We start from the raw sequence: 16,893 nt of genomic DNA, 5'->3' as shown, positions 1-16,893 counted from the left end.
ATCATAGCCCATAGACAGCAAGTTGGAACTTGGGGTCTCAATCTATCTAGATCAACTGCCTGCTAAAACAAAAATAACATTTTTCCACAGAATTTAAGATCCAGAAATTCACAACACAATATTCAAAAGTTCAAGAATATAATCCAAAGTTACATGACATACAAAGAAACAAGAATGTTTCAATTCACAAGAAAAGACAATCAACAGAACCCAAGCTTAAAATAATGTTTACTATGTCAATTTCTATGGGTCAACTAGTTTCCTTCGCTATAACTGATAGCACATTTCCATGTAATAGCTTACCTTATATATGATATGTCATTTTCTAAGTCAAGATTTCTCTTTTTTAATTCTTCCAACTCTTTTTCAGACTCCAAAGCTCGTACTCCCATAACCTGATTAACAGTCATGCCAGTTGTTTTTAGTTTTCTCTGCAAAGTAAGTTTCTCTTTATCAGCTCTGTGGAATTTAATAGAGAAGCATGAAAACACATCATTCACTGTTTAGTTTGTTCAGTTTCTTAAACTGCAGGTTACTCATTGCAAGACCAATTTATAAAAACCAGATTATTCTGTATTGGTTATGAGCTAACTTATTTTAAATTTATAGAAACTCCACTTATAAATTGTTAAAATATATTTAAAACACATTTTCAAGAAAGAAAATAAAAAGTAAATCATAGATAATAAGTTATAATTAAAACTAAAGAATTTCTTATATTATCAAGTATAATAAAACTGTGTAACTTCCAGGCCAATTAAAGACTATATATAATTAATTAGGTTCACATTAAACTCACTTGGCAAAAAGATCCTTCAAAGTATTCAATTGCTTTGTTAGAATATAGATTTCTCCCTCTTTCTCTTTTAACTTGTTTCGAATTCCTTCTATTTTGCTTTGCCATTTTTTACCTTCTTCCCACCTAATTAATTCTTCTCTAGCACTCTGTGAAAAATAATAGATGAAGAAAATTACCAATATTGTTTTTAACTTCATCTTAACAATTATAAATTACAGTTTATTACAAAGATGGTAAAACAATACTTCCTAGAAAATAAGTAAATGGGTCCTAACTTCTACAATTTTTAGGCCTGCCAAGCTATTAGCAAAAATGACCTTCAGTTTAAGAATTCTGTATTTTCTAACTTGACAAATTTCTAGGAAACAGTTTGAAACAATGCTAATACCCTTGCGTCTCTACATGAAGATTTTGATGTAGATGATCGTGGCTACAGTAAGCCTGCAATGAAGAATCCATAATATATGTATAAGTGGCCAACCCAATTCTGTCATCCCACAGCAAAGGCTTAGCACAGGGCCCCTTCAAGTCTTCAGTACACACTACTTTTCTTATCCAACAAATATTTATTTAGTCCTAGTCATGTCCCAGGTACTACTTTAGGCACTAAGAATAGAAGCAATGAATAAACCAAAAAAAATATATCTGTCTGCCTGAATACTAGAGTCCAGTTTATGTTGTTTAAGTAGATGGATTAGGGAAAGGGAGCAAAATATAGAAAAAAAACCCAAGAAAATAAATATTGTGGTTATGTTAGTGTGATAAGTGCTAAAAAGGGGGTGGGCAATAGGGAAGGAATTCGAGCCTTTTAGGGACAGGTGTCATGGCTTCTTACAACAGAGACACGGCAATCAGGAAAGTGGAGGACAGCCCGTGTACTACACAAGTTTCGGATGTGCTACTGGACATTCACATGGTTAAAATTTCTGCTCACAAATGTCTCAGCTAAGAATTTACATCTTCATTCTACCAAGCAATTTTTAATGATCTTACTGTGTACTAAATTTGCTAGGAATATAACAGCTGTATAAAAAGAAAATCTGTAGAAATCATTTTGTTGAGAATTACATCAATTGTTTACCATTTTAGAAATGACATTATAAATGGAAATGCCAGTGTGCTATATTAGCTGCCAATAGGACATATTTTGTATCAGATTGCATTTGTTGCTCTGAATTCATATTAACAGCATGTAAAGGTGAAAGGACAAGACTACTTCATCATGTTTTCCGGTGCGCTCATGCCAGAACATTCACATGTTGGGATATAGAATGTATATGAATACATTGTGTTTATAAAGTATTTTCCTTTTATATTGCTCCTTTATCTTTTATGTTGGGCATTTATAATGATAAATTTGAAATTATGCATATACGTACTAGTTTATAGTAACCATACATATCATTTGGAATAGTAAAGGGGATATTATGAAATATTGTATTCACTATAAAAAAGAATGTTGGTTCCATATGAATTTTTTATTTTAGATCTGTGAAATATGCCATTAGTATTTGAACAGGAATTGTGTCAAATCTACAGATTGCTTTGGATAGTATGGACATTTTGATGATGTTAATTCTTCCAATCCATGAACAGGGTATATGCTTCCATTTATTTGTATCTTCCTCAATTTCTTTCTTCAGTGTTCTGTAGTTTTCTGAATACAGGTCTTTTACCTCCTTGGTTAAATTTAATCCTACATACTTTAACTTTTTTATTCCTATAGTAAATAGGATTTTTCTTAGTGTCTCTTTCTGATAGTTCATTGTTGGTGTACAAAAATGCCATTGATTTCCGAGTATTGACTTTGTATTCTGTTACTTTGCTGAATTCACTTACTACATCGAGTAGTTTTTTGGTGGAGTCTATAGGGTTTTCTGTGTACACTATCATGTTGTCTGCAAATAATGCCAGTTTTACTTCTTCCATTCCAATCTGGATGCCTTTTATTTCTACTTCTTGCCTGATATAGTACTAGCTGAGTACTATGTTGAGTAAGGGTGGTGGAAGTAGACAGCCTTGTCTTGTTCCTGATCTTAAGGGAAACACTTTTAATTTTGGACCATTGAATATGATGTTGGCTGTAGGTTTTTAGTATATGGCCTTTATTATGTTGTGGTATGTTCCGTCTATTCTCATTTTGCTGAGTGTTTTTATCATAAATGGGTGCTGGATTTTAGCCAATGCTTTTTTCTGCTTCTATTGATATGATCATGTGATTTTTTGTCTTTTATTTTGTTTGTCATGTATCACATTTATTGGTCTCTGAATACTGTACCATCCTTGCATCCCTGGAATAAATCCAACTTGATCATGGTGTATGTTCTTTTTCATGTATCATTGGATATGGTTTGGTAGTATTTTGTTGAAGATTTTTGCATCTGTGTTCATCAGAGATACTACTAGCCTGCAATTTTCTTTCCTTGCTGTATCTTTACCTGGTTTGGGGATTAGGATAATAGTGGCCTCATTGAAAGAGTTTGGGAGTCTTCCCTCTTCTTAAATTTCTTGGAATAGTTGTGAAGGATCACTGTTAGTTCTTCTCTGAATATTTGGTAAAACTTGCCTGTGAAGCCATCTGGTCCAGGGATTTTTTGTGTTGATAGTTTTTTGATTACTGCTTTAATTTTACTAATAGTTACTGGTCTATTCAGGTTTTCTCCTTCTTCCTGATTCAGTTTTGGAAGATTATATGTTTCTAGAAATTTACCCACTTCACCCAGAAATTTATATGGAACCAAAAATGACCCCAAATGGGTACAGCAATCTTGAGATAAAAGAACATAGTTGGAGGGATCACAGTACTTGATATCACACTATACTAAGGCTACTGTAATTAAAACAGTCTGGTACTGGTGTAAAAACAGACACATAAATGTGTAGAAAAGAACAGAGAGCCTAGAAATAAACCCACATCTCTATGGTCAATTAATACTTCACAAGCAAGGCACAAACATACAATGGAGTAAAAAGCACCTCTTCAACAAATGGTGATGGGAGAACTGAACTGATACATGCAAAAAAAAAATGAAACTAGACCACCAACTTACACCACACAACAGAAAAAACTAAAAATAGATAAAAGACATAAATACAAGTTGTGATACCATAAAAGTCCTAGAAGAAAACATAGGCAATAAAATTTCAGATATCCTATATAGCAATATTTTTTAAAGATTTTATTTATTTATTTTTTAGAGAGGGAAGGGAGGGAGAAAGAGAGAGAGAGAAACATCGATGTGCGGTTGCTGGGGGCTGTGGCCTGCAACCCAGGCATGTACCCTGACTGGGGATTGAACCTGCGACACTTAGGTTCCCAGCCCTCACTCAATCCACTGAGTTACGCCAGCCAGGGCTATAGCAATATTTTTGATGATATATCTCCTAGGGCAAGGGAAATAAAGAAAAAATAAACAAATGGTACTATATGAAATTTAAAAGCTTCTGCATGGCTAAAGAAACCATCATCAAAACAAAAAGAGCACTGACTGTATGGAAGAATATATTTGCCACTGATATATCAGACAAGGGTTTGGTCTCCAAAATATATAAAGAACTCATATGACTTAACACCAGCACGACAAATAATCCAATTAAAAATGGGCAGAGGCCTGGCTGGCGTAGCTCAGTGGATTGAGTGTGGGCTGCGAACCAAAGTGTCGCAGGTTCAATTCCCAGTCAGGGCACATGCCTGGGTTGCAGGCCATGGCTCCCAGCAACCGCACATTGATGTTTCTCTCTCTCTCTCTTTCTCCCTCTCTTCCCTCTCTAAAAATAAATAAATAAAATCTTTAAAAAAAATGGGCAGAGGATCTGAATAAACACTTCTCCAAGGAGGACATATAAATAACCCACAGACATATGAAAGGATGCTCAACATCACTAACCAACAGAGAGATGCAAATTAAAACCACAATGAGATACCACCTCACACATATCAGAATGGCCATCATTCATAAATCAACAAACAAGTGCTGGAGAGGATGTGGAGAAAAGGGAACCCCGTGCACTGTTGATGGGAATGCAGACCGGTGCAACCACTGTGGAAAACAGTATGGAATTTCCTTAAAAAATTAAAAAATGAACTGCCTTTTGACCCAGTAGTTCCACTGCTGGGAATACACCCTAAGAAGCCCAAAACCTCAATTCAAAAGAACTTGTGCACCCTAAGGTTCACTGCAGTGGTATTTATAATACCCAAGTATTGGAAACAGCCTAAGTGCCCATCAGTAGTTGAGCAGATTAAAACACTATGATATATTTACACAATGGAATACTGTGCAGCTGAAAAAAGAAGAAGGATTTCCTACCCTTTTCAACAGCATGGATAGAACTGGAGACTATTATGCTAAGTAAAGTAAGCCAGTTAGTGAAAGACAAATACCACATGATCTCACAAGAGGAATCTAATGAACAAAATAAACTAATGAGCAAATAGAAGCAGAGACATGGAAACAGGGAACTGACAGCTGCCAGAGGAAAGAGGAGCTGAGGCAATAGTGGAAGGAGAAGGGATTAGTCAAAGAACATGTATGAGTGACCCACGGATATGGACAACAGTGTGGGGATGGACTGTGGGAACAGAGAGAGGGCAAAGGAGGAAAAATTGGGACAGCTGTAATGAAATAATCAGGAATTAAAAAAAGAATGTTTGGAGTGAAAAGGTTAAAACCATAACTTTAAGTCAAATACTCAGTTTATTTGAAATGCCCAACTAAGATATTGCCCTCTCAAAACTAACTTTTCTGCTACTGACTTAGTTTTTACCTGTTTTATTTAGTAAAGCTCTCAAGTATCCTTTTCAAAAAATGTAAAAACTTCGCTAAGTATTTGATAGTCATTAGCTTCTTTTTTCTGAAATATCACAAGAAATTTTGTGTACCTCTAGAAGCAAAAATAGTTGGGGGCATAAGGTAAGTAAATTTTTCTGCAGCATATAGTAATTTCTAGGGGCTGGGCAGTTCTATTCCAATTGACATTGCCTTTTAAGTAAGACTGAGGAAAGAAAAGCCAAAATAACTTGAATAAAATGAACAAAACAACAACAACAACACAATACCAAAGGCAAATGTCACCAAGGGTCTTTTCTGGAGTGGGGGAGAAAAGGTGAAAAGAGAGGATGGAAGAGAAGTTCTATTTTCGTATTTTCTGTGCCAACAGCCTCTTAGGCATAGATTTCAGAATAATGTTATTGTATTTTAAATTTTTTACTCATTCAACAAACACTGAGCATCTACAATGTGCTAGGAACTGTTTTGGGTGTTAAGAATGCAACAATAAGCCCTGACTGGCGTAGCTCAGTGGATTGAGAGCGGGCTGTGAACCATCGCAGGTTCGATTCCCAGTCAGGGCACATTGCATGGGTTGCAGGCCACGGCCCCCAGCAACCGCACATTGATGTTTCTCTCCCTCTCTCTCTCTTTCTCCCTCCCTTCCCTCTCTAAAAAATATATAAATAAAATCTTAAAAAAAAAGAATACAACAATAAATCAAACAGGCAAAGTTTCTGCCATCAAAGCTTGCAGACAAAAAGATGAACACATGACTAAGTAAAACTCCCTAGTCTGTCAGACAGCAGTACCATATTTTTTGGACCATAAGATGCATCTAGGTTTCAGAGGAAAATAGGAAAAAAAAATTTTGAAACAAAAAATGTGGTAAAATACTCAATAACATAAATAACATAGTATTTCACCAATGTAAATATAAACACAACTCAACAGCAGTATTAACAACCATTATTCCTCCCAAATTGGGGGGTGGAGGTGCATCTTGTAGTCAGAAAAATACAGTAAGTGCTAAGGAGAAAGGTACAGCAGCATAAAAAAAAACAGACTGCAAGGAATAGGGGTGGGTTTTGTTATAAAGATGGGCTTCAAACTTTGTTTTCAGAGAAAAAGGTACTGAAATTTCAATATGAAAGGATTCTTTGATTATAAAAACATTCACAAATTAGAAATGCCCTGCAATGTATAATCTAAAAGAACACTCTACCTAGATTCTTAGATATACATTTAATATTAAGTGTTACTTCCTGTGTTCTCTCTTTTTCTAGTTAGTATAATGTACATGGGGATGAACTTCTTGACAGCTTACAAGACTTTAACATATTATTTCATTGTCCACATAATCCTGAGACACTGTCAATGCAAATAGTATTATCAATTTTAAGGAAAAATAAGCTAAACACAGAGGTTAGGAGTCCAGGAAAAGCCATGAAGCTATTGAGGTATTCTGATAAGAATCAGATGAGGAACTGGTATCTAAGAATTAGTTTACACCTTTGCTCAAATAGGGAGACAGAGAAGAGAGCTATCTAGAAAAGTAAGAACATTTTGATTTGCATTTTTTAACAACAAAGCTTCTGAGAGCAAGTATGCTGTGGTTCCATGTATGTAAATGTAAGCATTTTAATCAAAATTATACTAACATTGATAAATTTTATAGGAAAAATAATTTTGTAACATACTCTGTTAAAACATTTAGTTCCATTACCTATTTATTTCTATATGGAATCAATAAAGATATGTAATTTTCTTTTTTCATGTTATTCAAATTATTTTATAGATATTGAATATTTTCTGTGTATACTTTTTCTTACCATAGTTCCTCCACTGTGATTTTCTTCAGGGGCAAACATTACCACTAGCACAAATATTTGCCAGGTCACTTTTGATGTTTTCAATGCTCCCAACAAGATATAAGTCAAGTTTATCACTTACACAAACTTAATTATATGTATTTTAGCAAATTTTACTTTCTCTTTGAGTTGATTATTTCTATCAATAATTTTGTTATAAAGTAGTGTACTATTTAACTTACAAGGGAATTTTAAGCAATTTTCTCAAATTATAGAATCAATTTATTGAGTGGATTGGTATTACTAATACCAATATTATAATATTGGTATTAATAATAATATTCCTGTACATACTGAACATATCCCATGGCACACTGTTTCCCCTGAAATAGCCAACAGTCCAGACTACTGAAGATAAAAGAACACATTTGAGTCAAAGTTGAAGACTATAAATGCCCAGCTTTTTCCTCCCAAAGGACAAATCACCAAAGTATATAAACAATTACACTGGAAGAAGTGATAAATACAGTGATTAAAAAAATGTAAGATGTGAAGATATTTTGGAGGTATTATAATATCAGGAAGGTGACATGGACACGGTGTAGTAATTTCCAAATGAGAGTTATATTGTAGGTATCTCCCCAAGTTCCCTTGTGAATTCCTACAGAATGGAAACTTGTCTTAGACTTCTCTACGTTGTTCAGTATCATTTACAGTATGTGTTAGGTCCTCAGATTAATACAGTATATTGGCTATTCATCAATTACCTATTTAACTTTGTCTCATTGCCTCAAACACATCAGTGCGTTTCTTCACATACCTTTTCTTTCACAGGCTTCATTTCTACCTCATCCACTTTTCTTTCTAGTTGGCTTTCTAGCTTTTTAATTTTCTTTTGGAGTTCTTCAATTAAACTTTGTTTATTATCAATCAGAGTTTTGCCCTGAAAAATAAGATGCTTTTTAACATATATAAGTAAAACATATCAAACAAAATACACAACAAATATTTCAACTACAAAAATTTCCTCAAACTATAGTCTACCATCCTTTCTAACTGGCACTGAATATAACAAGGTATCCATTTCTGCACAGTCCTAAAATACACTACTCTAAAATTACAATACAATGGAAGTCACTGAAAGGGTTTAGCTAAATTAATCAAGGTGAGATGTAAGCTAAGTCCAGCAAATATTACATATAAAACTAAAAAGTTGCAATCAACTGTCACCTATACATTGTAAATCAAAGACATCATCACAACTAAATATAAAAGTACCTGTAATCCACTGGTTAGTCTTTTTATTTGCCTTTTCAGTTCATCATTCTCTTGATCAAGCCCACCTTTCTCTCTGAACATTTTATTATATGCTTTTTGTGTTTTTTGTAGTTCATTAGTTAAGTCACTCAAATTATCAGTTAGTGAAATTTCTCTGTTTTTACTTGTTTTAAGAGCTTCTTTCAACTTTAAAAGGTTTTCATTTAACTCTTCAATTTGTGACTAATGTAAGAAAAAGAAAGGTTTAATTTTTGAATCTTCACCAAGTATAAATGATAAAAACAATAAAATATGAACGTATACCATTAAGACTTAAGAAGAAAATTTTATTCTAAATGTTTAAATACATATAGGAAAAAAACCCTACAAACTACACATATTTTTCTATCTTCATTTCCAGTGACCCAAGGCTACTTTGAGGAAATAAAACAAACCATGAAGAAATAGTCTAAAGCAATTCATCATCAACAAATACGTAGAACCAAATCTTTCTAGGTATTATCAAATAAGGAAATATTTCACTGTAGCTGAGCTAACTTATTAAAGAAACAAGTATATATCAATGTGTACAGCAACGTTCTAAGCACTACCAAGCATAAGAGTAGAATAAACAAAATCTGATTCAAAGCAGTTTCTAACCTACTTTGTAAAGACATGAAAGAGTAATTCATAATACTAGACAGTATACAGAAGAAAGTACATATAGAAAGGAGTTTCTAGCTCTGTTGTATAGTAACAGTGATGGAAATACTGGTATTTAAAGTATGTTTTGTTGAATAAGTTACAAGCCAAAATATCATTAATAACAATAGGAAATTAGAACTTAGTATTATGATGAAGTGAGGAGAAAAACATAAATTTTCCTGAAAAAGTCAGAAAAGGCTTCGTGAAAAAGGAGTTGAAAAATGTGAGGAATTCAAAGAAGACATTTCAGGCAAAGAGAAAGGTGTTGAAGAAGACTCAACAAAAGGTTATTTCTGCAAATATATTTATTAACTAATGGATTTTTACTGTCATAGTCTTGATAGATGCAATGGAAGATTTTTAAAATCTGAGTAAAATCCAGTCCTTATACAGTTTAATGGTGGTGAAGTATATATACATATAAACCAAGAGTAAGACAAAATTATGAACAAAACAACATATAAAAAGATTTCTCATTTTACTCAAATACAGTATATGAAACTTTGACAGAAATTTGGAAATCATTATGAAATATATATTCTGGAAAAAAATTTAAATTACCAAACCTAATAACCAAGGAAGAAAATGAAATATTGCCAAAAAGTACTAAGTAACTTCAAAATCAAGGCTTAAGAGCCAGGCAGCTCTATAGATTAAATGTCAAGGACTATATGATATCCATAAACTACTTCAGGGGGTAAAAAAAGGAAAACTAATTAACTCATATTCTAACTAGCAAAAACTAGATAGAAAATTCTGATATGGCAAAAGAAATAAAAAATCTACACACTTATTAATACAGAAATAAAAATCATTTATAAAATGTTTCTTAAATGCAATTCTATTACGAAGAATAGCTTAAAATGGCCTGCCTATTCATTGCTAATTCCAAGGTAATAACCAGGGCAAAAGTACAATAAAGATACCTGTTGTTAAAAAAAAAGTGGGTTCTCTTCCAATGGAATTATCAGGAATGTTTTTATATTAATGAATATGTTCATATTTACCCTTAGCTCTTTAGTGTGTCGATCAACAATCTGTTGAACATTGAGATCCGCCTCTTTCTGAGAGGTTGCAGAAATAATACGTTCTTCAGCTGCTGCTGTCATTTCTGCCCGGAGTTCCAAAAGTGCTCGACTAAGTGCCTAAAAGTTTTAATAGATATACAATTTTTTTTGAAAATTTGATATTTTATATCAGCAATATGTAAAACTTCTTTCAACTATTTGCCTAAAATACCACATGCTTAATCAAACATAATTCACAAACTACAAGACAACCTTTTCAAATGAATTTCCTCTAATAATGGAACTCAATTCTTTCCAAATTGAGTATGAGAGTTCAAAATCTTGACAATAACAATTTTGGGAACCTGGCATTAAATTAGGCAATTTGGCCCTGGCTGGCATAGCTCAGTGGATTGAGCGCGGGCTGCGAACCAAAGTATCGCAGGTTCGATTCCCAGTCAGGGCACATGCATGGGTTGCAGGCCATGGCTCCCAGCAACCGCACATTGAGTTTCTCTCTCTCTCTCTCTCTTTCTCCCTCCCTTCCCTCTCTAAAAATAAATAAATAAAATCCTTAAAAAAATTAGGCAATTTGTATTACGAAAACCAGGTACGTTTTGTTTTCAAATATCCAAGTTTAGATATTTATCCAAATTACTCAATGTGCACTTCCATATAAAATTAAATGAATTTAAGTACACTAGGAAAGTTATTAGATTAGAAAAGGCTTAAAATTTGCCTGTGCTAGCTCATAAATTTCATGAGCTAGCACAGAAAAACAATAACTTCTAAAACAATTGAGTATATCAAATCTGATAAACGTAAAAAACTAATAAATCAGAAAATCCACTGACCTACTTTTTATAAAAGTATCTATATGACCTTCTTCTTTAACTTTTCCTATTCACTGTCATATCTCCCCCTCTTAAGCCCAAAATTGTTCAAAATTATTTAGTTATTCAAATTGTTCAAAATAGTCTTGCAGTAGTATAAAATCCCAGTAGAAAAGAAAAGGAAATAATGGAATTAAGATTTCTTCTTATTTTATTTCCTACAGATAACACACCTCTCAGATTGATCACAGCATAAAAAACATAAGCTGGACTATATCTGTAGTTATAAACACCATCAATACGGCCGGTTAGAACAATTTTCTTAAAAGACCCTGCTTAACAGAAATGAAATAAGGCTCATACTCGTTATTCCAACAGAGAGATAGATACTAATCACCTTTAACAAGTCTAATCTAAAACAATCTACCACATGTATTTCCTGAGTATTGATAATTTTCTGTTGTTACTTACTTTCTGTTGTTTCTCTTTAAGGGCTAACTGGCTCTTTAACCTTTCCACTAGGTTTTTCATTGTTGTTGTTGGAGCTCTTGAATTTGCTTCTTTCTGAGCCTGAAGTTCGGATTTTAAACTCTGTGACTCATTTCGTGACTGGGCCAGAAGGCACCTTAAGTCCTCTATTTCTGCTTTCACTTTTTTAATTTCATCTTCATGGTTTTCTTGGAGCCTAATATAAGCAAACATATGTATTTAATAGAGTGGTTGCTGCAACTGAAACTTTGATTGACACAAATTTTATACAAAGAGCAAATATTTGGTCCTAAGTATTCTTATAACCTAAGTCTTGATTCAAATCCAAAAGAAATACAATTCGCCCTGGCTGGCATAGCTCAGTGGATTGAGTGTGAGCTGCAAACCAAAGTGTCGCAGGTTTGATTCCCAGCCACACACTGATGTTTCTCTCTCTCTCTCTTTCTCCCTCCCTTCCCTCTCTGAAAATAAATAAATAAATAAATAAATTAAATAGAAATATAATCCTTTATTCTACTTAACTACTCTTAAACTTAACATGAAATAGACTTTTTCTTTCTAGTTTCTGTCTACTATTTTGGTAATGACTGCATCAAGTAATTTTGTGGTCTAGACAAATAATACAAAAAATGAACAACACTTAAATAGTATGTGCCCTGCAAGATGTGACTATTTCCTCTGCTCTGAGTTTCTCAAAAAACGGTACTATTAACTATTTAACTGAATAAATCTTTGTTTGGGGGGCAAGGGGTGAGCGGTCCTATGCATGAAAATGTTTAGCAGCATCCATTGCTTCTACACACTAGATGCCAGTGGCACCTCCTAGTTGTCAAAAAAGTCTCCAGACATTACCAAATGTCCGTGAGGGGAGAGAACAGCATAATTACCTCAGTTGAGAACCCCTCTCCTACATGTCATGTTGCAAAGACAAAATGTAAACTCTCAGAGGAATTATATTATTATTAATTTGTTTATGGTTCCAAAGTCACTAGTATTACATCTATAACTAATATCTTATATCTATAGATATGGAAATAGATTCAATCAGCAGGCTCAATTTGGTTAATCCTACCATTCATTCATCATTAGTAAGTCAATATACCAAATTATGTGCAGTCCACTTTGTACTTAAACACTGCATAATAAAGTTAACAATATGTAGAGTCAAACCAACCAATGAGAAGATTGTATTAAACTATAAACAAGTGCTAAACACTGAGACCTGTTGCTTACAGCAAAAAATGTGTCACTTTAATCATCGAATTGGGAAAATTAAGGTTTTACTAAGAAAAATACAAAGATCTATATAATGTGTCTTTCCTAAGACACATTAAAATATGCACACTGGACAAAAAGGGGACACTGTAATAAATCTAACCATACGTAACCCTAGGTGATCTGATCATAAATTCCTAACTGAAGAAGCAGTTCATGGTGCTCCCAGGCTTATAACTTCTTTAGTAAAAGGTTTATCTTTGCCTTAAGTGAGCCCTGTCCACTGTTTTTGTTCATCTAGGTTAACACACCTTTAAAATGCTCTTTTTCAGACTCTTGGAAGAGAGAGCACATAATCTTTGTTAATTATTCTGTAACCCAATCCCTGACTTGCTTTCTCCCACCTTCATGTAATCTTCTTTGCTGTTCCTTCCTTAATTCCAAATGCATAAAAGAAACCACAAACTGTCATCCTTGGAATTTTTTCTGTGTCTATAGAAATCTTGCTTTCAGGTGTATCTCTGTTCGACTCAAATTCTCATAAACTCTTATAAAATGTTCCTACAGGTTTGGATGTTCTTATGTCAATAATACCAATTTGCACACAGAAAATAAAAGTATAATCATAGAGAAAAATGACATGGGAAAATACAAAACAACTCAAATATTTCAATGGCAAAAAATTATATAAACAAGGTAATTTTAAAGATGATTACTTTCTACATTCAGACATTAGGTTCAAAAGCAGAAGCAATTTTATACTCTGAAACACAACAGAGAGTTTATCAAAAGTAACATCTCATGTATGAAAGTCAATAAAATGAGAAAAATTACATACCAAGAATACCATATGCTATTTCTAATTCTTTCAGGGAATAATCTCTTTAAAGTGGCAGCTTCTTAATAAAATTATAGTAGTGCTAATGTTATCAGAAGTATTTTGAATAAGTGAGTCAAGAATCAAAGGTTCTAATAAGTATTTCAGAGCTGGAATAGAATAATTAGTCAAAGAGTTCAGCTTTCTCATTTTTTCAGATAAGAAATTGAGGTACAGAGAGATAGTTCTACAATGATTACAAATACATAACTATAAACCTATTTTAGGTTTAAAGTCTATATTCTGATAAATTGAGCAATGTTTAATATCTCTGATGCAGAGAATGAAAGCTGGGAACCATTTACTGCCACTATAGTAATAAAAAAAGTTAATTTTTCATTGAACAAATACCTATTAAACCTCTTTGTGTGCCAGAAACTGTTATAGGTGTATAAACAAATGTTTTATATTTACTTGTTACTTTGTAATTTTCAAATCATTTTCATATACAGGAGGATTTGGCTTTCAAATGATCACCCTAAAATAGCCAGGTTAAGTATTGTTATTTCCATGTTACAGATGATGAAACAGAAACTTAAAAAGGTTAAAAACAAGATTCTAGACAAAAACTCTGGACACCTGAATCAGGCTGACTAGGTTCAAATTGTGACTTTCCCATTTCCTCCCAAGCATGTTACTGAGCCTTCCTGTGGCCTAGTTTCCCATGTGAAAAATGGGGAGACTATAACGTATGTCATAGGTAGTCCTGAAGGTAAACAACATAATAAAGTGCTCAGAAGGCGGCACAACACAGAAAACAGGTTTATCCTTATTCTATCATTATTGCCATTTGCCCATTATTATGATACATTTCTAAGGCTTACCGTAATTTGGTATTTTCAAATTCCTTGATTTTTAATTCAGTGATTTCTTTTTGTCTCTCTAAATCTTGAGACACTTTTTTCAATTTGATCAAAAGTGAGGAGAGAGAGTCATCTTGTTCTGCTACTGTCTGTTCCATCTCAGCAAGACGAATGAAATGCTTGTTGGTAGGAACTGGTGTAGGAGGCTGTTTTAGTAAGTCCTGTGAAATAAGAATAAATTAGCTCTGAACATGTATAACTCAATGTGATGCTTATTCCATGATTTGATGTGGTTCCTCAAATACTCAAAAATATCATCTAAAGTGTAACAGGCAATGAAATCTTAAAGAAAACAGGAAATAGACATCACATTGTTTGTATTTCCAATATCTGGCAGAGTCCCTACATGCAGTGAAAGGACAATAAATGTAGATTGAATTAATGAGTAAGGCTCAAGGATGATGCAGTTTGCCTGTCAGGAGACAAAAGATCATTTCACACATACAAAAGACACAGATCAAAAGAGGCAAGTATAAACTGAATTGAGAACATGAAAATCAGTTACATTTAGGTAAACAAATAATGAGCAGAATTTGAAAAAAGACTGAGGTCAGATCATGGAAAGCTTTGAGTACGTGGCTAAAGAATATAAATGTGATTTTATAAGCAGCAGTGAGATACTAAAGGATGTGGGTCTAGGGAGAAGAATGATCAGAACTGTGTTTTTAGAAGATTATTCTAGCAACAAAAAACAAGGTGGCTTCTATTCCCCCAACCCTCCAAAAAAGGAGAACTAAATTTTCAATCATATGGTCTCAGATATCTATAAAAAATAGAACAAAGTTCTTAGAATCTTACCCAGGCTGTCTGCTTGAATTTATTGAGTGAACTATCAGCCTGTAGTTCTAATTTATGATGAAGAATCTGAAGGTCTTCTTCATGTTTCTTAACAATTTCTCTTTGCTCCTGTTTTATAGCAAATCAAAACTGTATCTTAAATTATGATTTAAATAAATGTACAATCTAAAGATATTAAATATTTTTATCTTTAAACTTTCAAAATCCCTGTGAGATAGGGAAGGAACAATGGTGGCATGCATATATTTACGCCAATATGCATTTCCGCTAGTACACATTCAAGTTGCCAACTTCAGCCTTAGGTCATAATTTAATATACATTTTAGAATAATATGTATCCATCATCTTTTAACTCGCTTCTAGAAATTTTTTTAAATGCAGCTTCCCCCCAAGGTTCTAGCAAATCTGATTTCACTTACTGCTAGTGTGACAAGATTTCATTCTAACTTATGGACTCAATCTTTACCTATAAACTCAGATGGTGTTTTGAATATCATATAGTTTCACCATGACAGCTATTCCTGATTTAGTCAATCCATAAGAGAAAGACTCATTTGGAAACTGCCAGTTTTACTGACAGATCTATAATCCAATCAATGAAAGTAACAATTTCTAAATGGAATCTATTTGAAAGCAAGAAATGAACTGCCACTTCAGGGCAGAATAATATTTGCATTTCACTAAAAAATATGATAATAAATAAAATAGCATAACATAATAAAATACCTCTCTGGCCTTTTCCAGAAGATGCTGATACTTCTTTAACACTTCTTCCTTTTGATTTAACCTTGCTTGCATGTTGGCAATCGTCTGCTGAGCAATTTTCAATGTGTGATGTGACTGTGGTTCCACTACTTTTCTGCCTAGTTCAGCTATAAGCTTTTCTCGTTCTGCAGTGGCAGGTAAATGAAGCCTCAGTTCATTGATTACTTTGTCTCTTGACAGAATATTTTGTTCTGCTAACTGTAAAGCAGATTCTTTTTCTTTTAGCTTCTGCAATGATCAAATCATAATAAATTATTAAAGTATATTTTTCTTTTAAAATGTTTCATCTGAATTTTCAATTAGTTATATGTTTTAAAAAGTTTCCCTTTGTTGTTCACAACATACTTATAACAGCCAAAAGATATCAAAAAGGTTAAACTGATTGTATTTCTATGTAACGGCTAAGTTATTTATATGCATCCCTTATTTATAAGATTATCGCATGTGTTAGAAATTTCATTGTTATGATGAAAATGAAATTTAAGTTACTTCATTTAGATCTTGTAGTTTTAGAAATAGAAATGTGTGGTGGTGCTAAATTTAGAAAGAAAATGTAATGAATCGGTCCTTTTATTTCAGTCCATTGATTATCAGATCACTAGAAGAGCAATTTATAAGTCAGCAGGGTAAAAAAATTGGAAGTTTAGTTGCCCAAGTCAATAAATCACTATTATAAAATATGTGGTTTATGAAAACAAAAAAGAA

General features: G+C 33.1%; 1 protein-coding gene and 1 long non-coding RNA gene across 5 annotated transcripts in view; one reads left to right on the top strand and one right to left on the bottom strand.

Annotated features, from left to right (window-relative positions):
- Positions 1-16,893, bottom strand: part of CEP290 (centrosomal protein 290) — a 104,276-nt gene that overhangs the window by 23,410 nt on the left and 63,973 nt on the right. For all 4 annotated transcript variants that reach the window (XM_036018597.1, XM_036018598.1, XM_036018599.1 and 1 more), the window contains 9 exons: positions 16,150-16,416; positions 15,424-15,531; positions 14,587-14,786; positions 11,653-11,866; positions 10,349-10,486; positions 8,658-8,879; positions 8,200-8,322; positions 800-945; positions 304-459 (listed from right to left, as the gene is read on the bottom strand). In XM_036018597.1, the coding sequence (XP_035874490.1) occupies positions 304-459; positions 800-945; positions 8,200-8,322; positions 8,658-8,879; positions 10,349-10,486; positions 11,653-11,866; positions 14,587-14,786; positions 15,424-15,531; positions 16,150-16,416 (1,574 nt within the window). The remainder of the gene's footprint in view (positions 1-303; positions 460-799; positions 946-8,199; positions 8,323-8,657; positions 8,880-10,348; positions 10,487-11,652; positions 11,867-14,586; positions 14,787-15,423; positions 15,532-16,149; positions 16,417-16,893) is intronic.
- Positions 8,935-9,786, top strand: LOC118498990. Its single transcript, XR_004901494.1, has 2 exons — positions 8,935-9,543; positions 9,598-9,786. It is a non-coding gene; the product is annotated as an uncharacterized LOC118498990 (long non-coding RNA).

The sequence above is a fragment of the Phyllostomus discolor genome, chromosome 2 (assembly GCF_004126475.2).
Source record: "Phyllostomus discolor isolate MPI-MPIP mPhyDis1 chromosome 2, mPhyDis1.pri.v3, whole genome shotgun sequence".
NCBI lineage: Eukaryota > Metazoa > Chordata > Mammalia > Chiroptera > Phyllostomidae > Phyllostomus > Phyllostomus discolor.
The sequence above is the reverse complement of the archived record's forward strand: the minus strand, read 5'-3'. Positions and strand labels throughout refer to the sequence as shown.